The sequence below is a fragment of the Podarcis bocagei genome, assembly GCF_964188305.1.
Source record: "Podarcis bocagei genome assembly, chromosome: 7".
NCBI classification, from domain to species: domain Eukaryota; kingdom Metazoa; phylum Chordata; class Lepidosauria; order Squamata; family Lacertidae; genus Podarcis; species Podarcis bocagei.
The window spans coordinates 86840527-86855022 of record NC_138132.1 but is presented as its reverse complement, the minus strand read 5'-3'; the positions used below and the strand labels follow the sequence as shown (position 1 = coordinate 86855022).

General features: G+C 51.6%; 2 protein-coding genes and 2 long non-coding RNA genes across 5 annotated transcripts in view; 3 read left to right on the top strand and 1 right to left on the bottom strand.

Annotated features, from left to right (window-relative positions):
- The window catches only part of LOC308592091, a 302880-nt gene that overhangs the window by 95580 nt on the left and 192804 nt on the right, over nucleotides 1–14496 (top strand). The gene's annotated exons all lie outside the window — the stretch shown is intronic.
- TMED4 (transmembrane p24 trafficking protein 4) lies at nucleotides 813–4591 on the bottom strand (the record flags this gene model as incomplete). The annotated part of the gene is made up of 5 exons (XM_081203259.1): nucleotides 813–2083; nucleotides 2953–3099; nucleotides 3390–3515; nucleotides 4173–4273; nucleotides 4399–4591. 5 exons carry the CDS (start codon nucleotides 4589–4591, stop codon nucleotides 1934–1936), a joined length of 717 nt encoding a protein of 238 aa, XP_081059385.1. The 3' UTR covers nucleotides 813–1933.
- The window catches only part of LOC308592075, an 85290-nt gene continuing 72883 nt past the window's right edge, over nucleotides 2090–14496 (top strand). The window contains exons 1-2 of the long non-coding RNA XR_014010349.1: nucleotides 2090–2436; nucleotides 2795–2910. This is a non-coding gene — a long non-coding RNA (uncharacterized lncRNA). The remainder of the gene's footprint in view (nucleotides 2437–2794; nucleotides 2911–14496) is intronic.
- On the top strand, nucleotides 4590–12921 carry LOC308592014 (interleukin-1 receptor antagonist protein-like; the record flags this gene model as incomplete). 2 transcript variants are annotated; one of them, XM_081203276.1, is made up of 5 exons in its annotated part: nucleotides 4590–4716; nucleotides 8290–8335; nucleotides 9194–9282; nucleotides 10457–10581; nucleotides 11826–12921. In XM_081203276.1, 5 exons carry the CDS (start codon nucleotides 4590–4592, stop codon nucleotides 12036–12038), a joined length of 600 nt encoding a protein of 199 aa, XP_081059402.1. In that variant the 3' UTR covers nucleotides 12039–12921. The 2 variants fall into 2 exon arrangements, with proteins under 2 accessions (XP_081059402.1, XP_081059403.1); XM_081203277.1 differs by lacking the exon at nucleotides 4590–4716 and adding an exon at nucleotides 6939–7575.

Here is a 14496-nt window from a genome sequence, read left to right as displayed (position 1 = left end):
CAGTGTTGTCGAAGCTACCAGCATGAGTTTGACCAAACTGCGGGAGGCAGTGGAAGACAGGAGTGCCTGGTCATGAAGAGTCGGAGACGACTAAACAACAACAACAAGAAGCCCAAATCTGGTTCGACTCGCCAACCCTATTTGGGTTTAGAGCAGCTACCAAGGAACCGATCCCATCACCCCAGAAATAGGTTGGCTGAAGTCTGTTGCTTCGGCTTGGCCTGCAGGTGTTGAGTTGGGAGTGGGAAACTGGGCCTTTCTCACCTGCATTTAAGCAATCTGTCATCATGCTCTTTGATCCTTCGCATGCCAGTGAGAGCCAGTGTGGTGTAGTGGTTAAGAGCGGTAGACTCATAATCTGGTGAACTGGGTTCGCGTCCCCACTCCTCCACATGCAGCTGCTGGGTGACCTTGGGCCAGTCACACTTCTTTGAAGTCTCTCAGCCCCACTCACCTCACAGAGTGTTTGTTGTGGGGGAGGAAGGGAAAGGAGCATGTTAGCCGCTTTGAGACTCCTTCGGGTAGTGATAAAGCGGGATATCAAATCCAAATTCTTCTTCTTCATGCCAGGCACTACCTAAGGGCCCAGAGGAACCTGAAAGCATCAGAGCCTTCTCTAGAGAGCCTGGCCCACCTTACTACTCCTTCCCCACAAAAAAAACTTTGAAGCTGATGGTTGTGGGGGGCTCCTTGCCAAGAAGCTTGCAGGAGGAGCCTAGTCCCAGAGCCAATTATATTTTCCTCTTGAGCTCAGCCCCCCTTGTCCCCGTACCCCCACCCAAACCCCAAATCAATAACACAAGGAAGAGAAAGCCTTTCGCAGGAAATTTTATTTCACTCCAGAACTGTAACAAGGAACATTATTAAGAATTTACCGTTGTGGGCAGGAAATAAAACACAGGGAAGAGGAGGGGGAGATAACTGCATTTCAAATTCTCCACCATTCCATGCTCCAGCTCTGCTGTCGCACACAAATCATCAGGTATACTTTTGCATAGGTAGAGGCCTCTCTTTCCAAACTCAAGAAAGGCTGTTAAGGAGCTCCATGGTACATAAATGGCAACTCACTTAATGTCCTAGCAAGCTTCCTGCCATCCACACTAGTGGCATTAGCAGGGCCGTATAAAAAAAACCCCTACTCATCCAAGTGGAAACTCTTCTCTGTGCAATTAAAAGAAACTACCTGTGGGTATCCTTAAACTAGGCTCATTTGCAGAAGTCTAGAGATCCCTTCTGTGAAAGCACTTGAAACACACCTGGAGCCTAAAGTTTTGCTAACCCCATGTTCACAATGGTTATCTAGCCCCTCCGCTGGAAACTCGGGAGGGTTACAAGAGGAGATGCTGCCAGAACCTTGTAGGCAACCACTGCTGTTGTCCTAAGCAGCCTCCGCCCCAAGTTCCAGTAGGTATCAGGCCACCCCCACCCCCGGCAAGAAAAAACCTAGTTTGAGTATAAATGTTATTCCACCCCTCCCATTTCCTCTTCCAGGCCGTTCTCCACTACAAGGACTGGCCCCACAAACCTCATGTGTTAAGAGCAAAGAACAACAGGGAACCACCAGAACAGAACAACCCAGAAGTCACTCCCACCAATCAGGATCCAGAAACAGGAAAGCACTTTTTTTTAAAAAAAGAGCCTACTCAGTCTCTTAGAAAGCAATTTTCTCTTCCTTTGGATCTGCACAAGGGCACTGCCCACAGAGGCTTTTCCAGCTGCTGCAACACAGCAAAGCAAAGAACGGGGTGGCACGTGAGAGACTTCTGTGGGCAGGGCACCCCCTTCATCAGGGAAGAGGAAGTATGCAAATGCTGGTCCAAAGATGTTTCACATGCTGTGCTTCCACCTGTCCTTTCCGTTGTGCCAAATCCAGGAGGGTCAAGAAGTGCTCAGTGGAACCGGAAGAACAACGGTGCCTGTGCTGTCAGAGGGGCTACACCAATTTTTTAGCCTCAAAGAAGCTCTTGAGGTGCCTCATCTGCCAAATGCCTGTGAGGATGAGGATGATGGTCTGGGCAATGGACCACCACAGCACCCGCTGGTTGGTGCTCTCGCTGGTCATGCGGAATCTCTCCTCTCGGTACTGGAAAGTGAACATGGTGGTGAGAGTCAGAGAAGGTACTTCCCTCTCCCCTTCCCCACACCAGACCCATACAACCCAACATCTCCATCTACACAAGTGGGTCCCTCTTGCAGATGTAGGACCTTTCCAATACTACCCCCCTCTGAACAACTCCTGCCAATCTTGCTCTATTGCAGGTATACCACTTGTAAACCCACAACAAACGCCACCCTAACTCCAGTCGGCCTGCACCAAAGCAGCTTGAATGCCCCCCTCCCAAAGAAGTTCCTAGGATTTGGCAAGTGCTTCTCTGAACTTTCAGATCAGCAAACCCTTTCAAGATGATGCTCCTTAAGTACGGTGCTAGTGATTAGGTAAAGGTAAAGGGACCCTTGACCATTAGGTCCAGTCATGGCCGACTCTGGGGTTGCGGCGCTCATCTCGCTTTACTGGTCGAGGGAGCCGACATATAGCTTCCGGGTCATGTGGCCAGCATGACTAAGCCGCTTCTGGCAAACCAGAGCAGTGCACGGAAACGGCGTTTACCTTCCCGCCGGAGCGGTACCTATTTATCTACTTGCACTTTGACGTGCTTTAGAACTGCTAGGTTGGCAGGAGCAGGGACCGAGCAACGGGAGCTCACCCCGTTGTGGGGATTCGAACTGCCGACCTTCTGATTGGCAAGTCCTAGGCTCGGTGGCTTAACCCACAATGCCACCAGCGTGTGATTAGGTAGGAACCATTTAAACATTGAGGCCTGACAAGTTCCTCATAAACCATGGACAGGGTAGACCCCCCCCCCCATAATGCCATTCAAGATCCCGCTCCTCCTCCTGAATGGCATTATGGTAAAAAAAGAAAGAAAGAAATCCGTTGTGGGTGTTACTTACTCTTTGGTAGTTCTGCTCCTTCTGGATCTGCTCCACCTGGTCTAAGAGCTGCCTGGCTCTTAGCTGGAGTTCGGTCAGTTTGTCCTTGGCTGCAATCTCTGGGTAATTGTTGGCGTGCTCCCCGACTTGGATATCCAAGTGCACCCGCTGAACACAACACAGCAACACACAAACCAATTCAAGAGCCACCACTGCAGTTCAACCCACTCCCCACCCCTGTCTCATCAGGGCTTTTTCCTCCTCCCTTCCAATCAGTTGCTCAGCAAATGTAGAAAGAGCTCTGGCCTTCTACACCAGCTTCTCTCTTATCTTACACAAGCAATAACCAGGGTGAGGTGGGGTCCAGTTCATGAGGGCAGAGTACCTGAAGAGCAGCCCCCACCATCTCGGCTGGAGCAAGATGGACAGAGGGAAAGGAGACATTGAAACCTGCTTACCAGTTTCCCGCCTGCAAAAAGGGCCATGCGGGTGGAGTTGGAGTGGAGGCAGATCTGGTGCTCTCCTGGGGTGTGCGAAGTGAAGGTGAAGCGGCCTTCAGAGCCGTACTGCCTGGAGAGGACCATCTGAAACCATCAAGCAGCAGCAAAGTCAGACAGGTAGGGGTGTGGGGGTATCTCACCTGCTGCTTCTATTTCTGCTCACAGAGCATAGGGCTTGTCGATCAGAAGGTTGGCAGTTGGAATCCCCACGACGGGGTGAGCTCCCGTTGCTCAGTCCCTGCTCCTGCCAACCTAGCAGTTCAAAAGCACGTCAAAGTGCAAGTAGATAAATAGGTACCGCTCCGGCGGGAAGGTAAACGGCGTTTCTGTGCGCTGTTCTGGTTTGCCAGAAGCGGCTTAGTCACGCTGGCCACATGACCCGGAAGCTGTACGCTGGCTCCCTCGACCAATAAAGTGAGATGAGCGTCGCAACCCCAGAGTCGTCCGTGACTGGACCTAACAGTCAGGGGTCCCTTTACCTTTTATGATATCTGATTGGAGCTTTCGCCAGGGGTGACGACCCCAGGCCATCTTCACCCCCACCAAGGAGTCGCCTGGCCCTTCCAGGGGCTTTTAATCCTCTCCCTCACCCCTGATGCAAACACCCCGCCCCCTCAAACTATTGAAAGGCCCCAAGGAGGAGAGGGTGGCGGGCAGGGTCTCCCTGCTCAGCGCCCCCTTGGCTGCTGCTGTCAGGCCAAGAAACAGCAGCTCCCGCTCCCTCCTCCTCCACCTGCTCACCTTCCCATAGGGATCCTTGACCTCCACGAACATGCCCAGGCCCGGCGTGGAGGGCAGGAAGGCCTCGGACTGTTTGTCCCACAGCTGCGTCCGGTAGTTCCCTGCGGAGCGGAGGAACAGGCGCGCCACCGTCAACAGGGGACAGCCGACAGGTGAGCCGGTGCGCGCGCACCCCCCGCGCTCTCCCACACTCCCGCCCCTCTCTCCCCTCCTCGCGCATGCGCACCGATAACCATGGTCTCGTCAGGAATCTCCTCGATGAAGCAGCGCTTCTCCGTCTCCCCGATGTGGAAGTAGAGCGCCTGCGCCCCGCGGCCCGCCGCCAGCAGCACCAGCAGCGCCGCCGCCGCCGCGAGCCGCCACCTCGGCGGCCGGGCCGAGAAGGCCGCGGGATCCCCCGAGCGACACCCGCCTGCCATGGACGACGCTGACCGACGCTGTCAATTGCTGCGCATGCGCCGAGGCTGCCTCCCCCACCACCCGCCGGAGGTGGAAACAGCGCCGAGTGCTGCGCATGCGCCGAAGGGGAAACAGCGCCGGTCAGGTGACTCGGCCCGACGGAGGAGGCTGCGCGTGCGCAGAAAGCCTGGGGAGGCTTGCCCTTCCCGGAAGCCCGAGCGGAAGCGGCAGCAGGAAGGAAGGGCTCCCGCGTGGTCATCGACCCCAACCCCAAGGCTCCTCGGGGCCCTTTTAACCCCTGCAGGGAGGAGGGGGAGGAGGACTGAGGCCTCTAGGATGGGAGAACTAAACGGGCATCTGGTCATAGCTGTCAACTTTCCCCTTTTCTTGCGAGGAATCCTATTCGGAATAAGGGAATTTCCCTTAAAAAATGGGGAAAGTTGACAGCTATTCATCCGGTCCGGCATTTCCTCCTGCTGCCCTTCCGCCTGGGCAGGACTGAGCGATAGGCGCAGCCGCCCAGTGCGAGGCAGATGCCACCAGCTGCTTTGGAGTTTACTGATCATTTACTAGCAGAAAAATAACATTGAATCGCATAATATTTAAATGTTGGGGGAGTGGGGGCGGGGAACACACATTCCCCTCCAGGCACGCATATATTCCGGCATTTGAAGACCGCTGGCGTGCCTTCCGTTTAATCAGGGCTTCTCCGGCAGTTTTTCCTGCCTTGCAGGGGGTTGGGCCAGGTGGTTCCAGCTCTACAATTCTTTGATTCTCCAGGTTAAGGCGAAGCTGGCTCCTTCCAACCATTCCGCCTGGTTTTCTAGCCACCCCCCTCACTCTCCTGGCTGCCCTCCTCTATACATGTGCAGTAGACCCAGTAGGCTCTTGTAACGTGGCACTCAGACGGTGGCCAGAGCAATGTGGAATTGAGTAGGACTGGTTGCTTCCTGTGATCTAAAAGCCTCCGTTTCTGTTAACACGATTAGCATAACCACTGCTGGATCGTGTTCAGCTGGTGACACACAGCAAAAGTGACCACGGGCGTGCATAATTTTTTTATGGGGGCTGGACATGCGTTGCACAACATCTTGCAGCCATGCGTTCCTGAATATGGACAAGTCTTATTGGAAATGATCTCATTTCCTCATACCTCAGCCTGTGTCCACAGGAGACCATTTCCTACACGATTCTGGTGTATGAGTAAGCATCATGTACCCTTTCAGCGTAAGCCTTTCTGAAGTTCCTTTTTTCTCAGAATAGCAGCTTCCTCTTCACATGAGACAAGCTGTCCTGGGTAAACATACCTTGCTTCAGTCATTTATATATCAAACTACAGAAAGCTTAAAAAACAGCTGTATTTTGGAAGTGGTCTAGTACTGCCAGAGAGTCCAAGCCTGGCAGAGGGGACTCAGTGATGCACACTGTGTCCTTAGTCACCCAGTCAATGCACACTGCACACAACACACAGCCAGTCACAGATGGATGTACACAAAAAGTGCCAACGGAGCATGATGCTGTAAACAAGCCCACACGAAGCTGCTGATTCCTCCCAAGGACCCCAAGTTCAGAATCAGAATTGTGCAATGCAGGAATCTCAACTAAAGCATCCATAACAAATGACCAACCTCTGCTACAAACCTCGCAGGAAGGAAAGTCCACCACCGTTCCACTGATAGCTCTTACTGTCAGAAAGTTCTTCCTAATGCTTAGCTGGAATTTCCTTTCTTGTAACTTGAATCCAGTGTGACGCGGCAGCTAAAAAAGCCAATGCAATTCTGGGCTGCATCAATAGGAGTATAGCATCTAGATCAAGGGAAGTAATAGTGCCACTGCATTCTGCTCTGGTCAGACCTCACCTGGAGTACTGTGTCCAGTTCTGGGCACCACAGTTCAAGAAGGACACTGACAAACTGGTACGTGTCCAGAGGAGGGCAACCAAAATGGTCAAAGGCCTGGAAACGATGCCTTATGAGGAACGGCTAAGGGAGCTGGGCATGTTTAGCCTAGAAAAGAGGAGGTTAAGGGGTGATATGATAGCCATGTTCAAATATATAAAAGGATGTCACATAGAGGAGGGAGAAAGGTTGTTTTCTGCTGCTCCAGAGAAGCGGACACGGAGCAATGGATCCAAACTACAAGAAAGAAGATTCCACCTAAACATTAGGAAGAACTTCCTGACAGTAAGAGCTGTTTGACAGTGGAATTTGCTGCCAAGGAGTGTGGTGGAGTCTCCTACTTTGGAGGTCTTTAAGCAGAGGCTTGACAACCATATGTCAGGAGTGCTCTGATGGTGTTTCCTGCTTGGCAGGGGGTTGGACTCGATGGCCCTTGTGGTCTCTTTCAACTCTATGATTCTATGAGTCTCACCCTCCAGAACAGGTTTGCTCCATCTTTCGTGTGACAGCCCTTTAGGCATTTGTCTATAATATCTTACTGGTCTCTGTAATATCTTATTATGTCCCAAACACACTCAGCTGGCACCAGCCCCCCTACAACCATACACAGAGCAAGGAACAACCATCACACTGGGAGATGCTGAAGAAAGGTTTCTTGCAAGCATAGAAGGAGATACAGATAAAAATAGCAGAGCAGTTCAGAGCAGGGACGGAATACCCCCTTTCTGACACTCTCTAAAACAACCTCATCAAGCTCTACCATGAACAGCAGGCAACTCCTCCACTGCTGGATTTAGGGGATCTGGGCAATTCCCCCCATAAAGGTTGCAGAGCTGGAGGGGTGCAAAATTGAGAAGATCCATAATTGAGCAACACTGCAAAGGGCCACTCAAGGTTTGGGGAATGACTCGAGAGAGCTTAGTCTCAAGATGCAATTATCTCCTGCATATTTCGTGATTACACTTTTCTGTCGACACCATCCCAAGCCTGGCCACGCCTCCTAAAAGTGCTCCATAAATAGCTGGGGTGAGGCCCACAAGGCCACCCAGGCACCAGGATTGAAACCATGTGTGACCAGCAGGAGCAGGAACCCTCCAACTTTGCTGGTACAGTATGGCGTGCTTTAGTGTACTCGAGTGGTGTCTCTTTTCTAACTTTAGTCATTTGCAAGACACCAAGTCAAGGGAGCAAGACCAACTGCTTCTCATTCTTACCTTGTGGTGAATTGGTTCATTCTGTAAGCGGAAATGCCGGAACAGGGTGGTTGGGTAGCCGAGTGCAGAAACTGGGACCGTCGGTGAGCCTATTTTAAACAAAGAGAGACCAGCTGTTGCTTTGAGATAATGCTCTGCTCAGATGGGGTTGCTGGCTGCGGCTCTTATCGAGGAATTGAGTCTTTGCTTTCTTTTGAAGAGTGAAGCATTTGGAATATCTGTATTCCCTGCTATGGGCATAATTTAAAAATGCGTCAGGGTTTCTTGTCACTCCGTTTATGTGTTACTCTTTCCTCCCCTTTGCACGTAGCAAGAGGAAGGAGCTTCAGCTGTCATTTTAGGGAACTTTAGTTTCAGCGTCCAAAGTTGCGACATGAATTGCAACATGCAAAAGAGCTGCTGGAAATCCTGGGACCCGACCACAGAATTAATTACAGTGTCTGGCAATCATGTACATTCCCACCCAGTGGCTGTCGAGGGAACTATAAAAAGGGATCAGCCTCACTGGTCAAGCAGAGCCACCAGGTAATGCCTGATTTAGAATGGAGTCTCACAAATACCCTGGGAGTCACATCCTCCTCTTCCTCCTTTCTGTTCTCTGTCCAGATGGGGAGAAGAAGGTCTTTGCCCAGACAGCCGTCTTCAGGTCCAGGTAAGTGCCCTGGGCCCAGTTGTGTGCAGGTGGCTTCCATGGCAGAGTGGGTGCTGCTTCGTAAGTGGCAAATGTATCCTGGGAGGGAGAGGGTGCTAACTGGATGCTTGTGAGAACGCAGAAACTTCTGTGCCCACCGAAAAACTTCTCTGTCCTGGGACTTCCTAGTCAAGGTTGTTCCAGCCTCCACAAACTGGATAGAAGTAGCAAACCCTGCACATTTGACAATGCCCGATTTCTGCTTTTTTGCCTGCAATCAGGTGTCGCTCTTAAGACCAAACAAGCTTCTCATCAAAGTAGATGAGTATTGAGTCTTGCAGCTAGTGAAGAGTGTGAAAGGGAATCTCTCGTCTCATGGGATGGATTGACAACACACCTTCCCTCCCCATTCACACTGCCCAATGCAAGAATACAGCTCTATTTTATCACATTAGGAAAGCAGGGTGTTTCTTTTCAGTCCAGCACATCTGATTTTCTTCTGGTGAGTTTGAGGTTGCCTGGCAATGCTGCCAGTACAAGAGGTTGGGGAGGCAAGCCTGATGAGTCAAAGGGGAGAGGAGCTGCTGGGGGTGATGAACCGCTGCCGCTCTGCCTAGAAAGGGACAATCATCGCCCTGGCCAGAGTCTTTGGCATTGCCAGTCTTGGCGGGGTTTGTAAATGGCACGCTGTGCCTGTGGAGACAGGTATGGGCAATGAGGTATCCATGCTGATTGGTCAATTCTGAGGCAGTTCAGTCCTCTGTGCATGCATGCACACCTAAAGATCTGGATAATGCTGAGGATTATACTAACAGGTTTGTGGCAGGTGAGAGAAAAGGGAAAGATTTTTCTTGTAAAGGCAGCCTTGTTTGTTTTCAGAATCTGGGATGTCAACCAGAAGTCCCTCTACCTCCAGAACAATGAGCTGGTAGCTGGATACCTGCAAGGCCCCGATTCTGCCCTGGAAGGTGAGTCGGCAGAGTTTTGCTTTCCTGAAGCTTACAGGCTGGTGGGAGAAGAACTATTCCTCATTGGTTGGATGTGACCCATATTGTGGACACAACAAATGCCTCCTTCCCACCGGGCAGACAGGACCTGGGGTTGGACCACTTGGGGAGCCTGGAACATAACTGTGATTCCTGCATTGCAAGGGCTTGAATCAGTGGGGTCCCTTTAAATTCTGTGATATCTCAAAGGGAGGCCTGCAACTTTCTCCTTCCATTGGCACAGCCTGTTCTTTTCCTTCTGCGTTGGCGCTGCCCTTGATTGCCTGCCTGGAACAGAACGTGTTTGTGTGTGTGTGTGTGTGCCCATGTGTGCACCACTGTGTGCTCCTGCCTCCACCATTGCTTCCCTCTCCTGCAGACTTTCTCCTGCTCATTCTCACACTCTTGTTCTGCCTCTTCACCGCTTCTGCCGTCCCCAACTTCTATCAGCTCTGGATTTCTCTTATGGGCTCCCGTGTCTTCGCACCAGTCGCCAGGAAAGGAAACTGGACACCCTTCTTTTCCCTGGTTGTGGCCCTCTAAGCTAGAGGCAGGTTGTGTATGCAAGGCCACCACCATCTTGGGCTTGAAGGTCGTCCCCCACCTCCCTCCAGGTCAGCAAAAGAGGCAAGGGTAGACCACGCCCTCATCCTCTGACTGCTAAAAGGTAAAGGGACCCCTGACCATTAGGTCCAGTCGTGACCGACTCTGGGGTTGCAGCGCTCATCTCGCTTTACTGGCCGAGGGAGCCGGTGTACAGCTTCTGGGTCATGTGGCCAGCATGACTAAGCCGCTTCTGGCGAACCAGAGCAGCGCACGGAAATGCCATTTACCTTCCCGCCGGAGTGGTACCTATCTATCTACTTGCACTTTGACGTGCTTTCGAACTGCTAGGTTGGCAGGAGCAGGGACCGAGCAACAGGAGCTCACCCCGTCGCGGGGATTCGAACCACCAACCTTCTGATCGACAAGCCCTAGGCTCAGTGGTTTAACCCACAGCGCCACCCGCGTCCCTCCTCTGACTGCTACTGAGCCCCTAACCCTGACATCACCCATTATTATGACTCCTGGGAATGCCGTCACACCTCCAGCGTCTCTACTGGGATTCCCCACAGGAGGCCAACAGACTCTCTCACCTACTTTTTCCCATCCCTAGAGAAGATCTACTGGATTCACAACCGGGCCTTTGACCACGAGAAGTTCTCCATCATCTTGAGCATTCAGAACGGGACGAGGTGCCTGGCTTGCTCCTCTGGCGCCTGGCCTGCTCTGCAGCTTGAGGTGAGGAGAGGCAGTTTGGCATCCCCGTAGGATGTGCTTGCGGGGGGGGGGGGAAGCCTCACCGTAATTCCTCCTTCTGCCACGTGCCAGTTTAAGAGCAGAGAGCCAGGGATGGGTCGTGGGAGGAGGAAGGACTCTACCCTTCAGCGGCAGGCTGGCCTTGGAAAGAGTCTGGGTAGCTGCTACCTGACAAGTCCATGACTTCACATCAGGCATCCCCAAACTCGGCCTTCCAGATGTTTTGGGACTACAACTCCCATCATCCCTAGCTAACAGGACCAGTGGTCAGGGATGATGGAAACTGTAGTCCCAAAACATCTGGAGGGCCGAGTTTGGGGGGGCCTGCTTTACATGGAGAGGGCCATTGCAGCAGCTAGACTGGTGACTGGCAGCGGCTGCTGGGACCACATAACACCAGTCCTGAGAGACCTGCATTGGCTCCCAGTACGTTTCTGAGCACAATTCAAAGTGTTGGTGCTGAAATTTAAAGCCCTAAATGGCCTTGGTCCAGTATACCTGAAGGAGCGTCTCCACCCCCATCGTTCTGCCCGGACACTGAGATCCAGCACAGAGGGCCTTCTGGCGGTTCCCTCATTGCGAGAAGTGAGTTTACAGGGAACCAGGCAGAGGGCCTTCTTGGTAGTGGTGCCTGCCCTGTGGAACGCCCTCCCTTCAGATGTGAAAGAAATAAGCAGCTATCTTATCTTTAAAAGACATCTGAAGGCAGCCCTGTTTAGGGAAGTTTTTAATATTTAATGCTGTATTGTTTTTAACACTCGATTGGGAGCCGCCCAGAGTGGCTGGGGAAACTCAGCCAGATGGGCAGGGTATAAATAATAAATTTATTATTATTATTATTATTATTATTATTATTATTATTATTATTATTATTGGCTACTAGCCATGATAGGTCTGCTCTGCCTCCACAGTTGGAGGCAAAAATGCTTCTGAATTACTAGTTGCTGGAAGCCACAGGATGGGAGCGGGCTCTTGTGGTCGAATCCTGCTTGCGGGCTTTCAATTGGGGCACCTGGTTGGCCTCTGCGAGAACAGGATGCTGGGCCACGAGGGACATGGGCCTGATCCAGCAGGATCTTCTTATGTTCTGTCTTCCTTAGGAGCTCTCTCTTGCCCCTCACCAGTCAGGGGGACGCTAGCCCAAAGCAGACAGGGGTAAGCTTCCTCCTCCCTTTGCCTGCCTCCCTCCCTCACCAGATCGCTCCCTATTCTCTCCTCCTCCTCAGACCGTCAACATCACAGATCTGCCCAAAGGCGGCAGGAAGGAGTCCAGCCGCTTCACCTTCTTCTCCTCTAACAAAGACGGGGCTTGGCGGTTTGAGTCGGCGGCCCATCCCGGCTGGTTCCTGTGCACCTCTTCCAGAGCCAACGAACCTCTGGGCCTCACGCAGCTCCCGGGGCCTTCTCATGTGGTGGACTTTTATTTTCAGCCTTGTTGAGCCTTGAGGGGCACCCCCGCCCCCAGACCTGCCCAAGTGCCTAGCACAGCTGCACCGAGGGGTCCTGAGGCACCTGGGAGGATTCCCAAACCGCCGCTCTCTTTTTTTCCTCCTCTCTCAGCCATCCTAGCCCTCCCACCCTCATCAAAAGTGGACGCTTTCGGATGGAGCAGCTCTAAAAGTGGCCGAGTGTGGAGAGGCCTCCGGACATCCCTCTCAGCCATCATGGGGTCCTCTCCAGGCAGGTCATTAAGGGCAAACAAGTAGCCTCACAAGATCCAGCACTTATTATCCAAGTAGATGCCCCTGGGACGAAGCCTCAGGCTGTGTGAGAATAGCCCCTGGATTAGTCTCCAGCACTAATCCTGCCACCCCTGAACACGTAGCTTCCCTTCTGAAGCCACACTGTGCCGTACAGCCATGGTTTCTGTGGCATGGCTGAGATCTCCAGTGAGGTCACTGCGGGTCTTCAAATTTTCTGCCTTCAAATTCCCCTTCACTGGACTCATAAGGAGGAAAGATCTGGGGCATCAGGGCTTGAACATAATATTTGTTTCAAAAGAAATTAGCAGAACGTGAAGAACTCAGTTAAAATGAAGGGTAGGTCTTCTGCTGGGCTTGTGACCCCCCTGCCTCAGTCGTGCCACTGAGCAGCCTTTGGGCAGACAGGTCACCTGTGGACACAGCCCTGAGCAGATTCTGCACGTCTTTTAAGATGCCGAAAGATGCCGCCTCTCTGGAAATTTTGCTCTCGTTTTTATTATGTTTAACGTGTTTATGTATAATCTTGCATTTGTATGTTTTGAACTGCCCTGAGATCTACAATATGAAGGGTGCTGTACAAATGTTATTAATAATTAAATAAATAATATAAATGTAGGAATCTGGTATTATTTATCTACAAGTTGCTGGGGGGGGGGGGCGACGACATTGCAGGACAACCATAAGAGAGAACCACTGCAAGGAAGCTGAAGACCCCACCTCACAACAATAGCAGGAGTCTGAAATATATTTCCCGGGGCACCTGAAAACGGGTAGCTATGACATTTTAACTGTTGATGATGCATGCACATCTTTGATTTCCTTCTTTTGTGACCTTTTAAAACAACATTACATTGATTATCCTGAATTATGGATACAATCCATCTGTGATGCTTGGAGATGGTTCTTTAATGTTCTTGTGTGTGTTTGTGTGTTGTGTCGCTCGGAGAAATGGAAGCATGGCTAACCATTCATTCATAAATTTACTTGTATGCCACTTTACTACACACATCATGCTCAAAGCGGCTTACAACCCCAAAAATGCATTTCAAAATCAAGCAATGCAGAAAACAATGTCATTATAATGGAATAAAACAACACAAGAAGAAATAGAACAACATTCCAACACTGTTACACCATTACATCAACACCCAACAGCAAAAATAACAAGGGAGCTGCAGTTTCACCTCGGTCCTATCAGCTCCTTGGCTTCCCAGGGCCCTCCTCATCCAGGAAACACAGCAACCCTATTTTCCATTCTCCTGGATCTCGGCAACCTTTCTGCTGCAACCTGTTCCTGCCCTCCCAGCCTTTGGCTCCGGAGCCCTGGCCAAGAGCGAAGCCTCCTCTTGCGCCTGGGGAATCCACTGCTGTCAAACCTGTCTTGCCGCCTGACGTGCTCCTCCTTCCCTCCGCGGCAGCTTTCTGCACTCCTTCTCGCTCCATCTTCAGCAGTCCTGGGGGTGTGTGTGTGTGTGCTTCCTCACAGCACACCTGACCCTGCTGGGACTCCAAACTCCCCCTGGATGTTGGCACTGGGACTCTGCCCGTGTCTCACCATGAAATGATGGGTAAGGAGGAGAATTGGGGTGGTGAGTAAGGAGGAGAATTGGGGTGGTGGTCCTTGCTTGGGTCCCTGGTAAAGAAAGGGGGAGGGGGCTTCCTGATTCAAAGGAAGGGGGTGTGAGGTTCCTCCTGTTGCCTAAAGCCGGCTCCCTGAGCAAAGCCCTCCTTAAGGGCACGGGAGTGGGTCCTCTTCTTGTTTACCTGAGTGAAAGGTTCAAATGAGCCTGGTCAGCCTTCCTTGCCCTTAAGCAACACTTAAGACAGAACCCCTCCATTTGGAAACATCCCCTTGCCCCCCACTGTTAGCTGTAATACAGTGGTACCTCGGGTTACATACGCTTCAGGTTACATATGCTTCAGGTTACAGACTCCCTTAGCCCAGAAATATTACCTTGGGTTAAGAACTTTGATTCAGGATAAGAACAGAAATCGTGCTCCGGCGGCAGCGGGAGGCCCCATTAGCTAAAGTGGTGCTTCAGGTTAAGAACAGTTTCAGGTTAAGAACGGACCTCCGGAACGAATTAAATACTTAACCCGAGGTACCACTGTACTTCTCTTTCAACAGCTTCCCACACTTTTATTCATTTCCTGTGAGAAGGAGCAGAGGCCTTGTATGACGGACTAAGCAGAA